The 18,717-nt window shown below is 43.7% G+C and overlaps 1 protein-coding gene across 2 annotated transcripts; it reads right to left on the reverse strand.

Annotated features, from left to right (window-relative positions):
• Positions 1-921: 921 nt before the first annotated feature.
• On the reverse strand, positions 922-16,889 carry LOC110501321 (four and a half LIM domains protein 2). 2 transcript variants are annotated; one of them, XM_021578798.3, is made up of 6 exons: positions 16,377-16,889; positions 8,386-8,570; positions 8,044-8,218; positions 7,017-7,186; positions 6,486-6,672; positions 922-1,968 (listed from the first exon to the last, which is right to left on the reverse strand). In XM_021578798.3, exons 2-6 carry the CDS (start codon positions 8,539-8,541, stop codon positions 1,817-1,819), a joined length of 840 nt encoding a protein of 279 aa, XP_021434473.1. In that variant the 5' UTR covers positions 8,542-8,570; positions 16,377-16,889; the 3' UTR covers positions 922-1,816. The 2 variants fall into 2 exon arrangements, with proteins under 2 accessions (XP_021434473.1, XP_036814513.1); XM_036958618.2 differs by lacking the exon at positions 16,377-16,889 and adding an exon at positions 9,382-9,895.
• Between the last annotated feature and the right edge of the window lie 1,828 nt (positions 16,890-18,717).

The following is an 18,717-nucleotide window of genomic DNA, read 5'->3' on the forward strand; positions in this document are numbered from 1 at the left end:
GGTGACAAAAAATGTAGGCTGTGTGTAGAGGTTATGACATGGTTTGACTTGGAAAGTTTTTTTTTGCCTGGTCACATACAGCTGATGTGTTGTGTAGGCATCCACAAGCGACAAAGGGAAAATATGCCAGGAGGAGAGCACATAGATGAGAGAAGGAATACAACACGGCTGTTATGAAAGTGAACTGTGTTAACGCATGTTCAAGGGTGTACTCATTCCGACGATTCTGTTGAAAAATCAGGGATAAACATACCTGAATTTGTCCAATAGAAACTCTCGTTTGCTACTGTTGGACTAATGGTTACACCCTATATCAGATAGATGCAGGCAAGAGTGTGTATTGAAAGTGTCCTATTTTGCTAAACTTTAGTTCATAGGCTAGGTTGTAGCAACCTCATGATGGGTATAGGGAAAATTTGAGTATTGTGGTAGCCTCACCCTATCGCTGTAACATTGAACTGGGTGAATGGAATATGTACGGTAATCATCCAATATGTTTTAATAGAAATAAGGCCATGCTCATGAAACAAATGTATCCTCCTCCCTCATCTTAAGCATCGCTGCTCCTGAGTGGCTCAGTGGTCTAAGGCACTGTATCTCAGTGCAGAGGTGTCACTACAAACCCTGGATCGATCCCCGGCTGTATCACAACTGGCCATGATTGGGTGTCCCATAGAGCGGCGCACAATTGTCCCAGTGTCGTCCGGGTAAGAGGAAGGTTTGGTTGGGGTAGGCTGTCATTGTAAAATAAGAATCTGTTCTTTATTGACTTGCCTTGTTAAATAAACGGCACTGACCGCCACTGATATCTAACCCTGGACCTGTAGTTTGGGGCAACTTCTACCAACTCCTTTAGAAAAGGATGACATTGTTGTTAACTTCTTGTCCTTTCCTTACAGTAATACAAGATGAACAGCAATGGGTCTTTTAGTAGTTCTTTATTTGTATTTCAAATACAGACTTTTCATCGGTGCCCTTGGAAAATGACTTATACAGACAGTGCTGTGTCGGCTCTCACGTTTATAAGCACTTAGAGTCAGTGTTACCAGGCATTTCCACCAGCCTTAAATGTATACTTGCTATTTATTGGGCATGATAAATTGAGCTTATCAAACTGTCAATGTTTACACTTCTGTTATTAACATTTAGTATTTTTCTTTAGTTGTAGCTTTTATGTTTTATTCCCATCTGAATAACATTAAACTTTGCACCAGTGTAAAAGCCCGGTAAAACCTGTTCCTGTGTGTTAGTTTACATTTACTTTGGAGCTCATTTACTTAGAAATGTGTTCTCCTTCATACACACCACAAAATAGCCTTTCAAAACGTAAAGTGATAGTCCCACCCAAATTACAGAATTACATATTTGTTTCCATAGACTGCAGTAATTGTGTGATTTGGGTGGACTTTCCTTTCTAAATACATAAACTCGGAATATGTGAATCTTAACAGCATATAATAGATTAGGACAGCAGATATTCTTGCGCAATACCTCAAACTGATATTGGATATCAAGCCAGGGTTCACAGAAAGCAATATTTGCTGTTGCACACCAACAAATCTAAGACCAATGACACAAAAAACTATGTTTGACAAATGTCTATTTTAGAACTCAAAGAGCATATTGGGTTAGTAGCCTGATAGTATATTGTGCTATTGTGATATATATATATTTCCAGTTGTGCTATGACGGGTTGTTGTTGGGACTCATTTTTACGGTTCCTGGCTGATTTTTTCAAATGTATTATTTTAAAACATTCCTCCTGGTTGTTTCATTGCTATCTAATCAGATTCGTCGGCCACTCGCTGCCTGCCAATCAGATGTCTTTGCCACACTCAGGGCACAGGATGTCGTCACGCTCAGTGAGGAAACCCCGGCCCACCAGGGAGACGGAGCACTTCCTACAGTTGAAGCAGTCATGGTGCCACTGACGCTCTTCAAAGGAGATGTACTTACTTCCACCCAGACCTGAGAGAGACAGGGAGAGATCAAAACATACTGTTATCCAAAGGTGAGAGAGGTCTCTACATCCTAAATCATAAATACATCCTTCATTGAAGTTGTCTCAGATCAGAGTGGAGGAAACAGTAGGACAGATATACCTTACTTTCTCTTATCAAATTACATAGATCTGTGATTGGGGAGGGAGGAAAGGAGACCGTAAGGATTCAAACAAGGCACAGTGTGTGGCGTGATGTGAGTGAGTGAATAAGTGACTAACTGACTCATTAGAAGTTAGAACTGATGGAAGTGAGCATCTAATTGACTGACTGACACTCTGTTAGATACACACAGTGTGCGTTCTGGTACACACAATCTCATCGCAGGTCTGCACAGATGGTTGGATTGTGTTATCATGTTAGTGTAGTTCCAGATACACTAAGCACTATTCCACATTTTGTAAACATGCCCGACAGGATGCTCTCAATTGTGCATCTGTAAAAGTTTGTGGTTTCTTCAGCCTCTGTTGCACCTTCTTCACCACACTGCCTGTGTGGGTGGACCATCTCAGTTTGTCAGTGATGTGTACGCCAAGGAACTTCAAGATTTCCACCTTCTCCACTGCGGGCCCGTCAATGTGGATAGGGGGGTGCTCCCTCTGCTGTTTCCTGAAGACCACAATCATCTCCTTTGTTTTGTGAGAGGTTATTTTCCTGGCATCACACTCCCAGAGCCCTCACCTCCTCCCTGTAGGCTGTCTCATCATTGTTGGTAATCAAGCCTACTAGGGAAAGGTGGATACCTAGTCAGTTGTACAACTGAATGCATTCAACTGAAATGTGTCTTCCGCATTTAACCCAACCCCTCGGAATCAGAGAGGTGCGGGGGGCTGCCTTAAATTGACATCCACATGTTCGGCACCCAGGGATCAGTGGGTTAACTGCCTTGCTCAGGGGCAGAATGACAGATTTTAACCTTGTCAGCTCGGTGATTCAATCCTGTAACCTTTCAGTTACCGGCCCAATGCTCTAACTACTAGGCTACCTGCCGTCTGTTGTGTCATCCGCAAACAGAACAGGGAGTACGCACCCTTTTGGGGCTGAGCACGCACCCTTTTGGGGGCCCAGTGTTGAGGATCAGCGAAGTAGGTGTGTTGTTTCCTAACTTCACCACCTGGGGCCGGCCCGTCAGGAAGTCCAGGACCCAGTTGCACCGAACGGGGTTGAGACCCAGGGCCTCAAGTTTAGTGGTGAGCTTGGATGGTACTATTGTGTTGACTGCTGATCTATAGTCAATGAACAGCATTTTTACATAGGTATTCCTCTTGTTCAGATGGGATAGGGCTTTTACAAAACCATTTCTCCTTCTAGTTATCAATAGCTAAAGAAACAAAGATTAGAACCATCTGAACAAATTGTTCAATAGAAATGGAAAAATTGGTCAAACATTAATAAAAATGTATTTCATTGTGTTTATTTTATATTTATATATATATGCAATGTTAATTGCATTGTCTGTGGATCTATTAAGTAGAGGTCGACCGATTAATCGGAATGGCTGATTAATTAGGGCCGATTTCAAGTTTTCATAACAATCGGTAATCTGCATTTTTGGACACAGATTGTGGACGTTTTTTTATTTGAATTTTTGTACCTTTTATTTAACTAGGCAAGTCAGTTAAGAACACATTCTTATTTTCAATGACGGCCTAGGAATGGTGGGTTAACTGCCTTGTTCAGGGGCAGAACTACAGATCTTTACCTTGTCAGCTCGGGGATTCGGTCTTGCTCTGTATGGATAACGATGCTTCGAGGGTGGCTATTTTAGATGTGTTCCTGGTTCGAGCCCAGGTAGGGGGGAGGAGAGGGACAGAAGCTATACTGTTACACTGGCAATACTAAAATGCCTATAAGAACATCCAATAGTCAAAGGTATATGAAATATAAATGGTATAGAGATGAATAGTCCTATAATTCCTATAATAACTACAACCTAAAACTTCTTACCTGGGAATATTGAAGACTCATGTTAAAAGGAACCACCAGCTTTCATGTGTTCTCATGTTCTGAGCAAGGAACTTAAACGTTAGCTTTTTTACATGGCACATATTGCACTTTTACTTTCTTCTCCAACACTTTGTTTTTGCATTATTTAAACCAAATTGAACATGTTTCATTATTTATTTGAGTCTAAATTGATTTTATTGATGTATTATATTAAGTTAAAATAAAAGTGTTCATTCAGTATTGTTGTAATTGTCATTATTACAAATAAATAAATAAAATTGGCCGGTTAATCGGTATCGGCTTTTTTTGGTCCTCCAATAATCGGTATCGTTGTTGAAAAATCATAAATCGGTCGACCTCTACTATTAAGGCGGTAAGCAAATTGAAGTGGGTCTATATTAGGGCTGCCCAACCCTCTTCCTGGAGATCTACCGTCCTGTGGGTTTTCAGTCCAACCCTAATTTAACACACCTGATTCTACTAATTAGCTGCTCATCAAGACCTTAACTGGCTGAATCAGATAAGGCTAAATTAGGGTTGGACTGAAAACCTACAGGACAGTAGATCTCCAGGAAGGGGGTTGGGCAGCCCTGGTCTAGGGTGTCAGGTAAGGTAGAGTTGATATGATCCTTGACCAGTCTCTCAAAGCGCTTCATGATAGCAGAACTGAGTGCTCTGGGACGATAGTAATTTAGTTCAGTTACTTTTGCTTTCTTGGATGCAGGAACAATGGTGGCCATCCGGAAGCATGTGGGGTCAGCAGACTGGGATAGGTAGAGATTGAATATGTCTGTAAACACACCAGCCAGCTGGTCTGCGCATGCTCTGAGGATGCAGCTAGGGATGCCGTCTGGGCCGGCAGCATTGCAAGAGTTAACACGCTTAAATGTCTTACTCACGTTGGCTACGGAGAAGGAGAGCCCGCAGACCTTGGTAGCGGGCCACATTGTTGGCACTGTGTTATCCTCAAAGCGGGCGAAGCAGGTGTTTAGCTTGTCCGGAAGCAAGACGTCGGTGTCTGTGACGTGACTGGTTTTCCTTTTGTAGTCCGTGATTATCTGTAGACCCTGCCACACACGTCTTGTTTCTGAGCCGTGGAATTGAGACTCCACTTTGTCTCTATACTGACGTTTTGCCTGTTTTGATTGCTTGTGGAGGGAATAACTACACCGTTTGTATTCTGCCATAAATCCCAGTCACCTTGCCATGATTAAATGCGGTGGTTTCCACTTTCAGTTTTGCACAAATTCTGCCATCTATCCATTGTTTCTGGTTAGGGTAGGTTTTAATAGTCACAGTGGGTACATCTCCTATACACTTCCTGATAAACTTAGTCACCGTATCAGTATATTTGTCAATGTTATTCTCTGAGGCTACATGGAACATATCCCAGTTTGCGTGAACAAAACAATCTTGAAGTGTGGATTCCGATTGGTCAGACCAGCGTTGAATAGTCCTTAGCACGGGTACTTCTTGTTTCTGCCTATAGGAAGGGAGGAGCAAAGTGGAGTCGTGATCAGATTTGTCAAAGGGAGGGCGGGGGAGGGCCTTGTAGGCATCCGGAAGTTGGAGTAGCAGTGGTCGTGTTTTAGCAGTGGTCGTGTACCTCAGGCATTGTGTTGGTCGAACTTCGGTAGCGTTTTCCTCAAATTTGCTTTGTTAAAATCCACAGCTACAATAAATGCAGCCTCAGGATATGTGGTTTCCAGTTTGCATAAAATCCAGTGAAGTTCTTTGAGGGCTGTCGGCTTGAGGTGGAATATACACAGCTGTGACTATAACCGAAGATAATTATTTTGGGAGGTAATACATTTGATTGTGAGGTATTTTAGTTTGGGTGAACAAAAGGACTTGAGTTCCTGTATGTTATCACAATCACATCATGAGTAGTTAATCATGAAACATACAACCCCGCCCTTCTTCTTCCCTGAGAGATTTATTCCTGTCTGTGCGATGATCTGAGAACCCAACTGGCTGTACGGACTCAGACAGTATATCCAGAGAGAGACATGTTACTGTGAAACAGAGTATGTTACAATCCCTGATGTCTCTCTGGAAGGAAATCCTCGCTCTCAGCTCATCAACTTTATTATCCAGAGACTGAACATTAGCGAGTAATATATCCGGAAGAGGTAGGTGGTGTGTGCTCCTCCTGAGTCGGACTGGAGGTCCACTCCGAGTACCTCTTCTTCGCTGGCGATGTTTTGGGTCAGCCGCTGGAATCAGTTCAATTTGCCTGGGTGGTACGAACCAAGGTTACGATTCTGGAAAGTCGTATTCCTGATCGTAATATTGGTAATGCTTGTGAGTTACCGTCACTCTGATATCCAAAAGTTCTTCCCGGCTGTAAGTTAAATCACAAAAAATGTTCTGGCCTAATAATGTAAGAAATAAAAAACAAAATACTGCAAAGTTGACTAGGGGCTAGTTGCTCAGCGGCCCTCACTATCGGCGCCATTTTCTGGCCTCTGATAATCTGTGCATGACCTGGGCAGAAAACGTGTATCTGTAACACACCCACATATATAGATAGTTTACCACTGATTGGGGTGGTGCAGGAGGCACACTTCTTAGCGTACAGGTTGCAGAAACAGTTGAGGCAGTATGCAAAGTCATCACGGGAGGTGAACCGCTGGCCTGACAGCTGCTGCTTGCAGCCGGTGCACAGGAAGCAGTCCTTATGCCAGGGCTGGTCGCGATAGGTCACCCCACCAGTAGTGATTGGCTATTTAATGGGGAGAGAAAGGGTTAGGCATACAGGCACACATTTGACCATGCACACAAGTACGCACATACACATGTGCACACGCACACACCAAGTACTGCCATCCAGATACCAGATCTTCGTGGTTACAGCAATCCATTTAGTAAATTGCCACTTGTATAGATACTGATAGCATTTATATACATATCAAGTGCTACTTCATGTTCCTATAGTCTTGTCTGCCAGACACAGCCAGACTTTCAGCCGATATCCAACATTTTCTATGTTGTATACATCAATTTAGAGGTCAGAAAAACTTTCGAAAAAACACTACAGTATTTACACTGTCATGACCTTTGACCTACTTTCTTGCAATGCACACACTGCATGGCAAACTGCTTCTCGTAGCAGGGCACACAGAAGTTTTGGTTCTCCTTGGGGATGAAGCTCTTGGTGCCGATGGGCTGCTGGCAACGCTGGCAGGTGAAGCAGGTCTCATGCCAGCTGTTACCCTTATGCTCCATCTTCCTGGAGCCTGCATGAAGGAGATGAAGCAAGAGAGGGGAGGGATGGACAGAGGGAGGGAAGGAAAGAGGGAGGGAGCAGGGGGAGGGTGAGTGAATAAGAGAGGGATGGAGATACAGAGGTAGATTAATAAAGGGACATTAGGAAAGGAGAAATGGATGGAGAGTGAGAAAAAGGTCACACACACACACACACTACTCAGTCCTTGGGTTACACACACATTCCCTCACTCTCTAAATACTGCGTGGTGGTCTTTGTATTGAAACAGAGTGGGGACAGAGAGGAGGTCTGGAAGTCATTTCCATCTACGTTCAGTGTTCTGGCTGCACTCCAGACCTCAGAATATAGTTACACTGACTGTCGGAGGAAAGCACCATTTATTATGTTATTTCATTTAATGTCATCTTTATTTAACTAGGCAAGGGCTTATGTGAATGAGGACATTCAAAGACATGTAGATTAGTTAGAATCATCCAAAAACCTTTGAGTTTAGTCCTGGCTATTCGCATACTACGACAGTGATTAATGTGTGTGCGTGTAATAACGATAAAAATGACATTACTAATATGGACCCTGGTTCAAACAAATCAACACATGTCATGGCTGTTCTGATAAAGATAATTTCATTTTGAATATCCATTTATGGAGCATTATAACGTCAAATCGATTATTATGTCATAAGGGGCTGTGAGTGTTGGTATTTTGACAGATCCAAATTGTGTCTGCAACCATTGAAGGTTTGTGTCATCTGTGATAGTGCAAGAGTAGTCTGTGTACACGCCTGTTTGTGTGTGCCTGCCCACATGTATGCATCCGATTTTGTGTGGGTCTAGTATAGATTAGATGGATCTAGGTGAACGTTCTCACCAGGCATGATGGTCTTCTTGCACTCGTGGCACTTGGAAGAGTACTCATTGGAGTAGCACTCAGTGCAGAGCAGCTGGTCATCCTTGGTGGAGAAGGGCTTGTCCACCAGAGAGCGTTTACACTGGAAGCACTGGAAACACTCCTCGTGCCAGTGGCGGTCCTTGTAGGACAGGTCCTACGGAGACAACAGAGGGACAATCCAAATCTGAACATCAGACGGCACGCTTTGACAATGTTCTTGGATGGAGGCTAAAAAAATGAGACAGTGTTAGTAGTTTGTGCGTGTGTGTATTATACCCTGGTGTACGTGTGTGTGTGTGTGTGTGCGTGTGTGTATTATACCCTGGTGTTGCAGCCAATGGGTTTCTTGCAGTCCTCACAGGTGTTGGAGTACAGGCTCTCGTAGCATTTGACACAGTATGGGTTCTCCTCTCTCAGGACGTACTTCTTACCAAACAGGGATTCCTTACAGTAGTGGCAATCATAGCGCTCCGTCATCTTGGCACCGGGAATCCCACCCCGCTAACCTGTGGAGAGGGGAGGGGGAGAGTTTGGGAATGACAATTGTCTTACTGTATAAAAAGAGTTTCTTCAAGGTACGGTCAAGAACCCGGATGCATGACCTGCATACGTACCGTACATTTGTAAGTAGCCTAGGTTTTTAAGAGTTCAGCTAGATAAACAGAATCCACCTTGGGGGGAACCAAGTCTGTCTGTTTGCCTTGTCTGTGTGCCAGTGTTTATACAGAGACATCCGCTCCCTGACACTGAGTAGTAGCAGAGAGCATACATCATGATCAGTCTGTTATAGGTAATGAGAACTGGATCTAAATTGACTTGCCTGTTACTGCAATGAATAGAATATCCACAAGTGCATTTCACATTTAAGCAGAGTGGAGGGAACACAAGCACAACAACAAGTACAATGGAGATCTCTGATAAGACATTAAGGACATCTCAATAGACATCTGCCTGTCTGTCATCTTTTGAGACAGTGTTATATTGCTGACAGTTGTAGTATCAAGTTCTACTTCTGTGTACAGTATGACTCTCTAGGGTTTAGTCTCTATGTGTCTATCAGCATCCAGTCTTGTCTGTTGACGTGACAGCCACCTGTTTACAGATGAGAGGGATGTTAATAGCTCTATCAGGCATGCTTAGAGAGGGACAGGGGACTTTCGCTCCTGCGCATACCAACACTCACTATATCACCCTGCAGTTAGCAATCCATAACCACACCTCCAGCTGTCAGTATCACGCACCAGACCTCTACACAGATCAGCATCCCGCAGTGTGTATGTGTGTGTATGACGGCACACCAGAATAATGGCTACTCACGCTCTGCAGCTGTTAGCAGTTCAGCCCCTGATAAGACTCCTGGTTATGCCTCTCTGTGCCTGGCCTGTCTCGCTTTGCTGACCAGTGGTTTGTGTCCGGCTGCCTCTCGTGGAAGTCCCCAGTGTCCCAAGCACATGACACTGCACACCCCTCTCCTCTACACTTCTCACCTCTTTCCCCTCTCATTCTTTCGCCCTCTCTCTTACTCTCTGAGTTCCGACCCACTCCCCTCATCATTTGACCATATAAGGAGGCAAAAGAAAAGCTGGAAAACTAGAGAATGTCCCCCCTCACTCTCTTAAATTCCTTCTCTCTTCCCATCTTATTCTCTTTAGCTTTTTCAACAACAAAACTCCTTCATCCAGCTTCCCTCATCTCTCTCTCTCTCCCCCTCGCTCCTTCCCTCATCTCTCTCCCCCTCGCTCCTTCCCTCATCTCTCTCCCCCTCGCTCCTTCCCTCATCTCTCTCCCCCTCACTCCTTCCCTCATCTCTCTCCCCCTCGCTCCTTCCCTCTCTCCCTGCCCCACCCCCCACTCTCTGTCTTTCTCTCCATTTGCTTTCCATTGCTTTTCCAACCCAATGGGTTGTTTTTGCATTTCCTCATCCGGTCCCCCTTCCTCTGGACTAAACCCCCTGTAATATCGTCGTATGTTCCTGATGTCATTGCATTATGTATGGTCTTTGTGCATAAAGACCTCAGATATACCACCGCTTACTCAAGAGTAGGGGGGACAAGAGTGCTTAGTAAAAGGGCTAGAGAAAGGTCTTGGTGTACTGTCGAAAAAGGAATTCAGAGGAATTCTCTGTTCTCTGTCTTTCAGTTGAAAGAGGAATGAATATATTTACTATCCTATCTACCAGTAATATTTACTCTCCCTCTCTAACCCCTCTTCACAAAGTCTCTCCATCGCTCTAAATTACCTAGCTTAAATCAGGATTCATCTTGTTCCCAAAATTTAAAAAATGAACTCTACCCTAATCAAATTTTCAGCCATTTTATTTTATGTGTTCTCTTTGATGTCATCCGTCCCAGCAACACTAACGGCAAGCGAAATAAAGACTGACTAATACATCTGGAGACTCAAAGGCACCAAGGGGCACCTATCAAGTCTTTCGATAACATTGTTTCCCAGCTAACAGTTCTAGGGAGGGAGAACTATTTGTAATGTTACCCATAATATTCCCCAGATGTTTGTGTCCGGTTTTGGCGTTAGTTAGGATAACATTCCCTAAATGTGAAACAGAACTTACCCAGAACATGGTTGTCATGTTCTCAGAATATCCCATATTTAATGTTCTAGACATGTTTCATTGGAACATTCATCTAAAATTGGACACACACACAGACAGTGCTTTTAACATAGTGTTTTCAGCTTACAATATTACACACTTTTACATACATGATTACACTGTGCGTGTTCATTTATACAGTAATTATGATTCAGCGTGTAAACGCCAAGGCATTTTTTACTCAAATACTTCTAGTAAGTTGAACTCAGAGTAAATGAAAAGTCATTACAACGAGTGTAGCTTTAATTGAGTATCTTACATGTGGGATTTAATGAAAGTTTGAATTATATAGCATTTGATTTGAATCTGGCGCTCTGCATTTCCCCTGGCAATTGGCCAGTTGAGACATTTGCGTCCCGCCTATCCTTACTGCCTTGTTCAGGGCAGAACGACAGATTTTTACCTTGTCAGCTCCAGGATTCAATCTTGCAACCTTCCGGTTAACTAGTCCAACGCTCTACCCACCTGCCTCTCATTGCACTCCACAAGGAGCCTAACTGTTACGCAAATACAGAAAGAAGCCAAGGTAAGTTGCTAGCTAGCATTAAACTTATCTTATAAAAAACAATCAATCAATCAATCATAATCACTAGTTATAACTACACATGGTTGATGATAATACTTGTTTATCTAGCGTGTCCTGCATTGCATATAATTGAAGCGGTGCCGATCGCGGAAAAAGGACTGTCGTTGCTCCAACGTGTACCTAACCATAAACATCAATGCCTTTCGTAAAAGCAATACACAGAAGTATATATTTTTAAACCTGCATATTTAGCAAAAATAAATCCAGGTTAGCAGGCAATATTAACCAGGTGAAATTGTGTCTCTTCTCTTGCGTTCATTGCACACAGAGTCAGGGTATATGTGATAATAATAAACATTTTGTTTTCGAAATGATAGTTTCCGGATTCGACCATATTAATGACCAAAGGCTCGTATTTCTGTGTGTTATTATGTTATAATTAAGTCTATGATTTGATATTTGATAGAGCAGTCTGACTGAGCGATGGTAGGCAGCAGCAGGCTCGTAAGCATTCATTCAAACAGCACTTTCGTGCGTTTTTCCAGCAGCTCTTCACTGTGTCTCAAGCATTGAGCTGTTTTTGACTTCAAGCCTATCAACTCCCGAGATTAAGCTGGTGTAACCGCTGTGAAAGGGTTAGCTAGTTAGCGGGGTGCACGCTAATAGCGTTTCAAACGTCACTCGCTCTGAGACTTGGAGTAGTTGTTCCCATTGCTCTGCATGGGTAACGATGCTTCGAGGGTGGCTGTTGTCGATGTGTTCCTGGTTCGAGGCCAGGTAGCGGCGAGGAGAGGGATGGAAGCTATACTGTTACATTGGCAATACTAAAGTGCCTATAAGAACAATAGTCAAAGGTATATGGAATTCAAATGGTATAGAGAGAAATAGTCCTATAAATACTATATTAACTACAACCTAAAACCTCTTACCTTGGAATATTGAAGACTCATGTTAAAAGGAACCACCAGCTTTCATATGGTCTCATGTTCTGAGCAAGGAACTTAAACATGAGCTTTTTTACATAGCACATGTTGCACTTTTACTTTCTTCTCCAACTATTTAAACCAAATTGAACATGTTTCAGTATTTATTTGAGGCTAAATGGATTTTTATTGATGCATTATATTAAGTTAAAATGAAAGTGTTTATTCAGTATTGTTGTAATTGTCATTATTACAAATACATAATAAAATTGGCCGATTAATCGGTATCAGCTTTTTTTGGGGTCGTCCAATAATCGGTATCGGCGTTGAAAAATCATAATCGGTCGGCCTCTAATCAAAAGATCACGCCAGGATAAGCCTACATGAAACACAGCCCTTATTTTAAGTATTTCTAAAATCCCCTATGGTAAAAATTAATGGATGATTGGAACCATTTCCCTGTTTGACCTCTAGGTTTTATGGGTATTATAACTCATACTGTGGTACGCTATACAGGGAATGAAAGGGTTGAAAAAGGTAGACGAGAGATGATTAGGGAGTGGGAATAGGTGTGGAGGGAAGGGGCGTGGTCTAAGATAATTGGAAGCGGTTGTTAAGACACTAACAGCTTACAGACGGTAGGCAATTAAGGTCACAGTTATGAAAACTTAGGTCCCTGCTCATCTGCGTGAACGTGCCTTAGGCATGCTGCAAGGAGGCATGAGGACTGCAGATGTGTCCAGGACAATAAATTGCTAATTGCAATGTCCGTACTGTGAGATGCCTTAGACAGCACTACAGGGAGACAGGACGGACAGCTGATCGTCCTCGCAGCGGCAGACCACGTGTAACAACAACTGCACAGGATCGGTACCTCCGAACATCACACCTTTAGGACAGGTACAGGATGGCAACAACAACTGCCCAAGTTGCACCAGGAACGCACAATCCCTCCATCAGTGCTCAGACTGTCCGCAATAGGTTGAGAGAGGCTGGACTGAGGGCTTGTAGGCCTGTTGTAAAGCAGGTCCTCACCTGCTCATTAATTGTTTATGGTTCATTGAACAAGCATGGGAAACAGTGTTTAACCCTATACAATGAAGATCTGTGAAGTTATTTGGATTTTTACTAATTATCTTTGAAAGACAGGGTCCTGAAAAAGGAATGTTTCTTTTTTTGCTGAGTTTATGTACATATCACCTCGTACCCATGCATATGGACTCAGTACTTGTACCCCTTGTATATAGCCATGTTATTGTTACTCATTGTGTATTGATTTTTACTTTCGTACCATTTCTCTATTTTCTCTCTCTCTGCATTGTTGGGAAGGGCCCGTAAGAAAGCATTTCACTGTTAGTCTACACCGGTTGTTTACAAAGCATGTGACAAATAACATTTGATATGATGACAACATCAGTCAGCCATTGCAAGTGTACCCATGAGTTGACCAGTCAACTTAGAGGTTCCAACTCTGTTCTATTCATTTTGATTGACTATCCTCATGTCTGTTCCACTAACTGTGGAACTGTGTTCATGCTGTGGGGATGTTTTTCAGCTGCAGGGACTGGGAGACTAGTCAGGATCAAGGGAAAGATGAACAGAGCAAAGTACAAAGAGATCCTTAATGAAAACCTACTCCAGAGGGCTCAGGACCTCAGACTGGGGTGAAGGTTCACCTTCCAAAAGGACAATGACCCTAAGCACACAGCCATGACAATGCAGGAGTGGCTTTGGGACAAGTTTCTGAATGTCCTTGAGTGAACCAGCCAGAGCCTGGACATGAACCTGATCTAACATCTCTGGAGAGACATGTGCAGCGACGCCCCCCATCCAACCTACCAGAACTTGAACCTAAAAACTGTATTGGGTACTGACAAACAGCCAGACAAGTGTTATAAATGGTCCAGAATGCATCCCCTTACAAGATTGTCTTCTTTTGTTTTTCATCTACATAATTTAAAGGCCCAGTGCAGTCCAAAACTGGATGTCCTTGTTTTTTTAAATATTTCCACACCAATAGGTTGGAATAATACTGTGAAATGGTGAAAATTATGATATTGCCCTTTTTGTGTAAGAGCTGTTTGAAAAGACGGCCTGAACTTTTCAGCCTGTTTTGTTGGGATAGAGTTTTGGCCTGCTTGGTGAAAAATGTGTTAATACGTTGGACATTTTTCTTTTTTGTCTGTCTACCAATAACAGCTACTTTTCAACAGGTCACAGACAACAGGTCACAAATCTCCTGCTGTGATGGCGCACTGTGGTATTTCACCCAATAGACATGGGAGTTTATCAAACTTTGATTTGTTTTCAAATTCTTTGTGGGTCTGTGTAATCTGAGGGAAATATGTGTCTCTAATATGGTCATGCATTTGGCAGGTTAGGAAGTGCAGCTCAGTTTCCACCTCATTTTGTGGGCAGTGTGCAAATACTGTAGCCTGTCTTCTCTTGAGAGCCAGGTCTGCCTACAGCGGCCTCTCTCAATAGCAAGGCTATGCTCACTGAGTCTGGACGTAGTCAAAGATTTCCTTAATGTTGAGTCAGTAACAGTGGACAGGTATTCTCTCTGTCAGTGCTGACAGGGGATCTATCGCACTAGGCTTGAGCCACAATGACGGAAGTGGCCCACAGTGACATGCATCTCTAATGATAGCCAGTGCCCTCCCAGCAAACTGGAATGCTTTCAAGAGCCACGACAGAGAGGTTTAGACAGGTTCAAAATAGCTCAATGTCAAACTACCACAGACATGCACAGTCTGTCACACATACACATATAGTCTTCCAGATAAGTTGAGCGGCAGGGTTTGCACCTTTGGGACTATTTCATTGGCTCCATCACACCATGACTGCACTTAATACCTCCTAGCCTAAAGGGGTGGAACTTTGTTTCCATAAATGTACCCCCCCTTTCCCACACCACTCCCCACTTCTTCCTTAACAATAGGGTGTAGATACTTGGCACAAAGGCATAGAGAATATAACCTATCTGCCCTGTCCATCAGCACTTTATCCAGACACAGTGAAAACACCCCCACTTGTCCTCCAGCATTAGATACAATGATGTATAATAACCCTGATTTGCAGATGATACGTATTTGCCAATGAGAGGCTTTGAAGCCACCGGTTGGTCATATTTAAGGAGCAGTCATCCATAGGAATCAATGGAATTCTACAGTAAGGACAAAATTAAATGTCTAAGTATTTTTCTGTTGTAGTGGAGATAGTAACATTAGTACTTATGCTTTAAGGGAAATATATATATATATATATATGTATGTTTAGATCACATAATATAATTTAAAGCATGCATTAAGCTGTCTGTAATAGAATAAATGTGGATAAATGCATTTCTATAGCTTCCAAAACATTTTTACAACGGTGAGGTAGTACCAAGATGGAGGCACGGTGGCTTCAACACAGGGCCCCTGTCAGTCATCTAGTGTATATATAAATAATCGATTAGATATCACAACATAGCATAGACAGCCTTACCCCAGCATACACACTGTCTATGTTTAAAGTTCAACACACACACACACACACACGCACACACGCACAGTCTGACAGATGGATCTTGGATCTGCACTGTGACAATGTTAACCTGTTGAAAGGATCACCTTGAGCATTTAAAACAAAGTCCACTAAAACCCTAATAATTTTCTCTCCGAGGCACAGTGAATATGTAGGGCAATAGAGTCAGGCTTTCTGAGGGCCCAAGAACAATTATTGGATCTCCTTTGATCATGTAATCTGTATCATGGGAAAATGAATGATCCCTACCGAAGCTCAAAGTGACAACTGGGTCTTAAAAATAGTAAATAATGACAGCTAAGTCAACTACTGATGACATACAATGGATTTACCTTTATCGATCAAGCCACCGTTGAGTTAGTCAGTGGAGAAATTAGGTCACATGTCACGCTTAAATGCCAAAGTTCTGTCATTCTGTGCAAGGTGATACAAGTCAGAAGAGCCATAAACAGAGAGAGAGATGTGGAGTTTTAGGAGGAGGGTGAGTGATATTGTTTGGGCTGAGTGGAGGGGGATCGTTTCCAGTGATAGAGAAGAAGAGGTAATGGGATTGACGGAGACGGGCTTAGTTGAACAGTGGAAAGAAAGAGAACATTATTAAGTAGAGGTAAGAGCGCAGGTGCAGAGAGAGAATGGACGTGGAAGAGGATGCCAGAGAGGGAGTGCTAGAGAAGTGGAAGAGGAGTGAAAAGGGATGGATGGATGAGTGGACAGTGCTGAGTCTTACCTTTCTGTCTGTGGAGGGTGTGTGCCTTTGAGGAGTCTGCTCAGACTGAGACGGCGACGGAGGGCGAGCTGTAGTCACTCCTGATTGGATTACCCCACCAATAGACGACTAATTGGGGAGTGGGTGAGGAGAGGGGTAGGAGGGGACAGGGGTCTCTTTTCTTTTTCAATGGGCTATAAATACACACACACTCACTTTCTCACTAATGCAGTCACTCAGCCACACCAACAGCCCTGTGGCCTTGTAAGGCATTGCATTGATGTTCACTAACCGCACACACACACACACACGCACACACACACACACACACACACACACACACACACACACACACACACACACACACACACACACACACACACACACACACACACACACACACACACACACACACACACACACACACGCGAGATCAACTGCTCAGGATATTCAGTGTCTATTGCAGGGCTCTCCAACCCTGCTCTTAGAGAACTACCCTCCTGTAGGGTTTCTCTCCAACCCCAGCTGTAACTAACCTGATTCAGCTTATCAACTAGCTAATTATTAGAATCAGGTGTGATAGATTATGGTTGGGAGCAAAAACCTACAGGATGGTAGCTCTCCAGGAACCGGGTTGGAGAGCCCTGGTCTATAGTTTATCACCCCTGTGGTGCTGAAATGTATCACATTCACCTCTCTCCCTCTATCCCTGCACGCCCCTCTCTCTCCCTCTATCCCTACACGCCCCTCTCTCCCTCTATCCCTGCACGCCCCTCTCTTTCCCTCTATCCCTGCACGCCCCTCTCTTTCCCTCTATCCCTGCATGCCCCTCTCTCTCCCTCTATCCCTGCACACCCCTCTCTCTCCCTCTTCCTCTGCACGCCCCTCTCTCTCCCTCTATCCCTGCATCCTCCTCTCTCTCCCTCGATCCCTGCACGCCCCTCTCTCCCTCTATCCCTGCACGCCCCTCTCTCTCCCTCTATCCCTGCATCCTCCTCTCTTTCCCTCGATCCCAGCACCCTTCTGCTATCAGATCCAGCCCTTCCCAGCATTCCTTCCCCTTTTCAATATTCTGATCCAGTAACCCTGCCTCATCCTAATTCTAACATCCTCTCTTCCCCCCACTAACTCTGTATACCCCTTTTCACAAAGAGGAAAGCCAGAAATAACAAATATCCCAGGATTGCTTCGGAATCCAAGTTCACAAACCTCCCTCCACTTTTACTTTGTTTTAGTGTTTGTTTTCACAGAGAACATTCCTGTCATGAGAGGTTTTTCATTAGATTTGAGCCCAGATTGCAACAGTAGAGTCATTTAAACAGTTTTGGTATTTTTTTCTATCCCCAAGTACATAATGTTGTGTAATATTACCAAGGCCTAGTCCTTATGCGCACACACACATACGCACGCACGCACGCACGCACACACACACACACACACACACACACACACACACACACACACACACACACACACACACACACACACACACACACACACACACACACACACACACACACACACACACCACACTTTACTGTTGTGTACTCCATGACATTGTGGCTCTTTGATGATGTTAGGATGGAAAGTATGCCATGGGTCAAATGTCATAGAGCACCCTCCTCCTCTGAGATAGCTTTCAGAGAATCTGTCCCGCTCTTGCCGTCTCTCCCTATCCATCCCACCTCTCTCACATTCTCTGCCAGTCCTTCTCTCTCCCCCAGGCCTGACTGGTAATGATAGCCACCTGCTTGGTTTCTACGAAAATTGTAGCGCTATGTTTCGCACCTTCACACTCTCCTGTCCCCTGCATTGGACCTTTAACCTGTTGTTTGCTTGACTTGAGATGAATTCTATTTCTTTACTTAGCAACACCCTCCCCTTTTCCCCACCCTATCCCTAATCTGCAATCCAAATCTGCCACCTCCCAATTTGACAGGTACCACTGGAGAACCCACATCTGACCCCGGAACTCTCTCTCCCTGTGATGCTAGTTGGTTTTCCTGTCCTGGAGGCCCCTGCACACTGTCCAGAAGGGAGTGAATGTGTCAGAGACCCCTTGTGTGACTCAAGTGCTCTATTTGTAGACTACCGTAAAGACTGTGGTGCTTATAGACATGTTAGGCCTCACTCCCCCCTATCTGAGATATCTACTGCAGCCCTCATCCTCCACATACAACACCCGTTCTGCCAGACACATTCTATTAAAGATCCCCAAAGCACACACATCCCTGGGTCGCTTCTCTTTTCAGTTCGCTGCAGCTAGCGACTGGAACGAGCTGCAACAAACACTCAAACTGGACAGTTTTATCTCAATCTCTTCATTCAAAGACTCAATCATGAACACTCTTACTGACAGTTG

Source organism: Oncorhynchus mykiss, chromosome 22 (genome assembly GCF_057628025.1).
Source record: "Oncorhynchus mykiss isolate SJ-2025 chromosome 22, ASM5762802v1, whole genome shotgun sequence".
Classification (NCBI taxonomy): domain Eukaryota; kingdom Metazoa; phylum Chordata; class Actinopteri; order Salmoniformes; family Salmonidae; genus Oncorhynchus; species Oncorhynchus mykiss.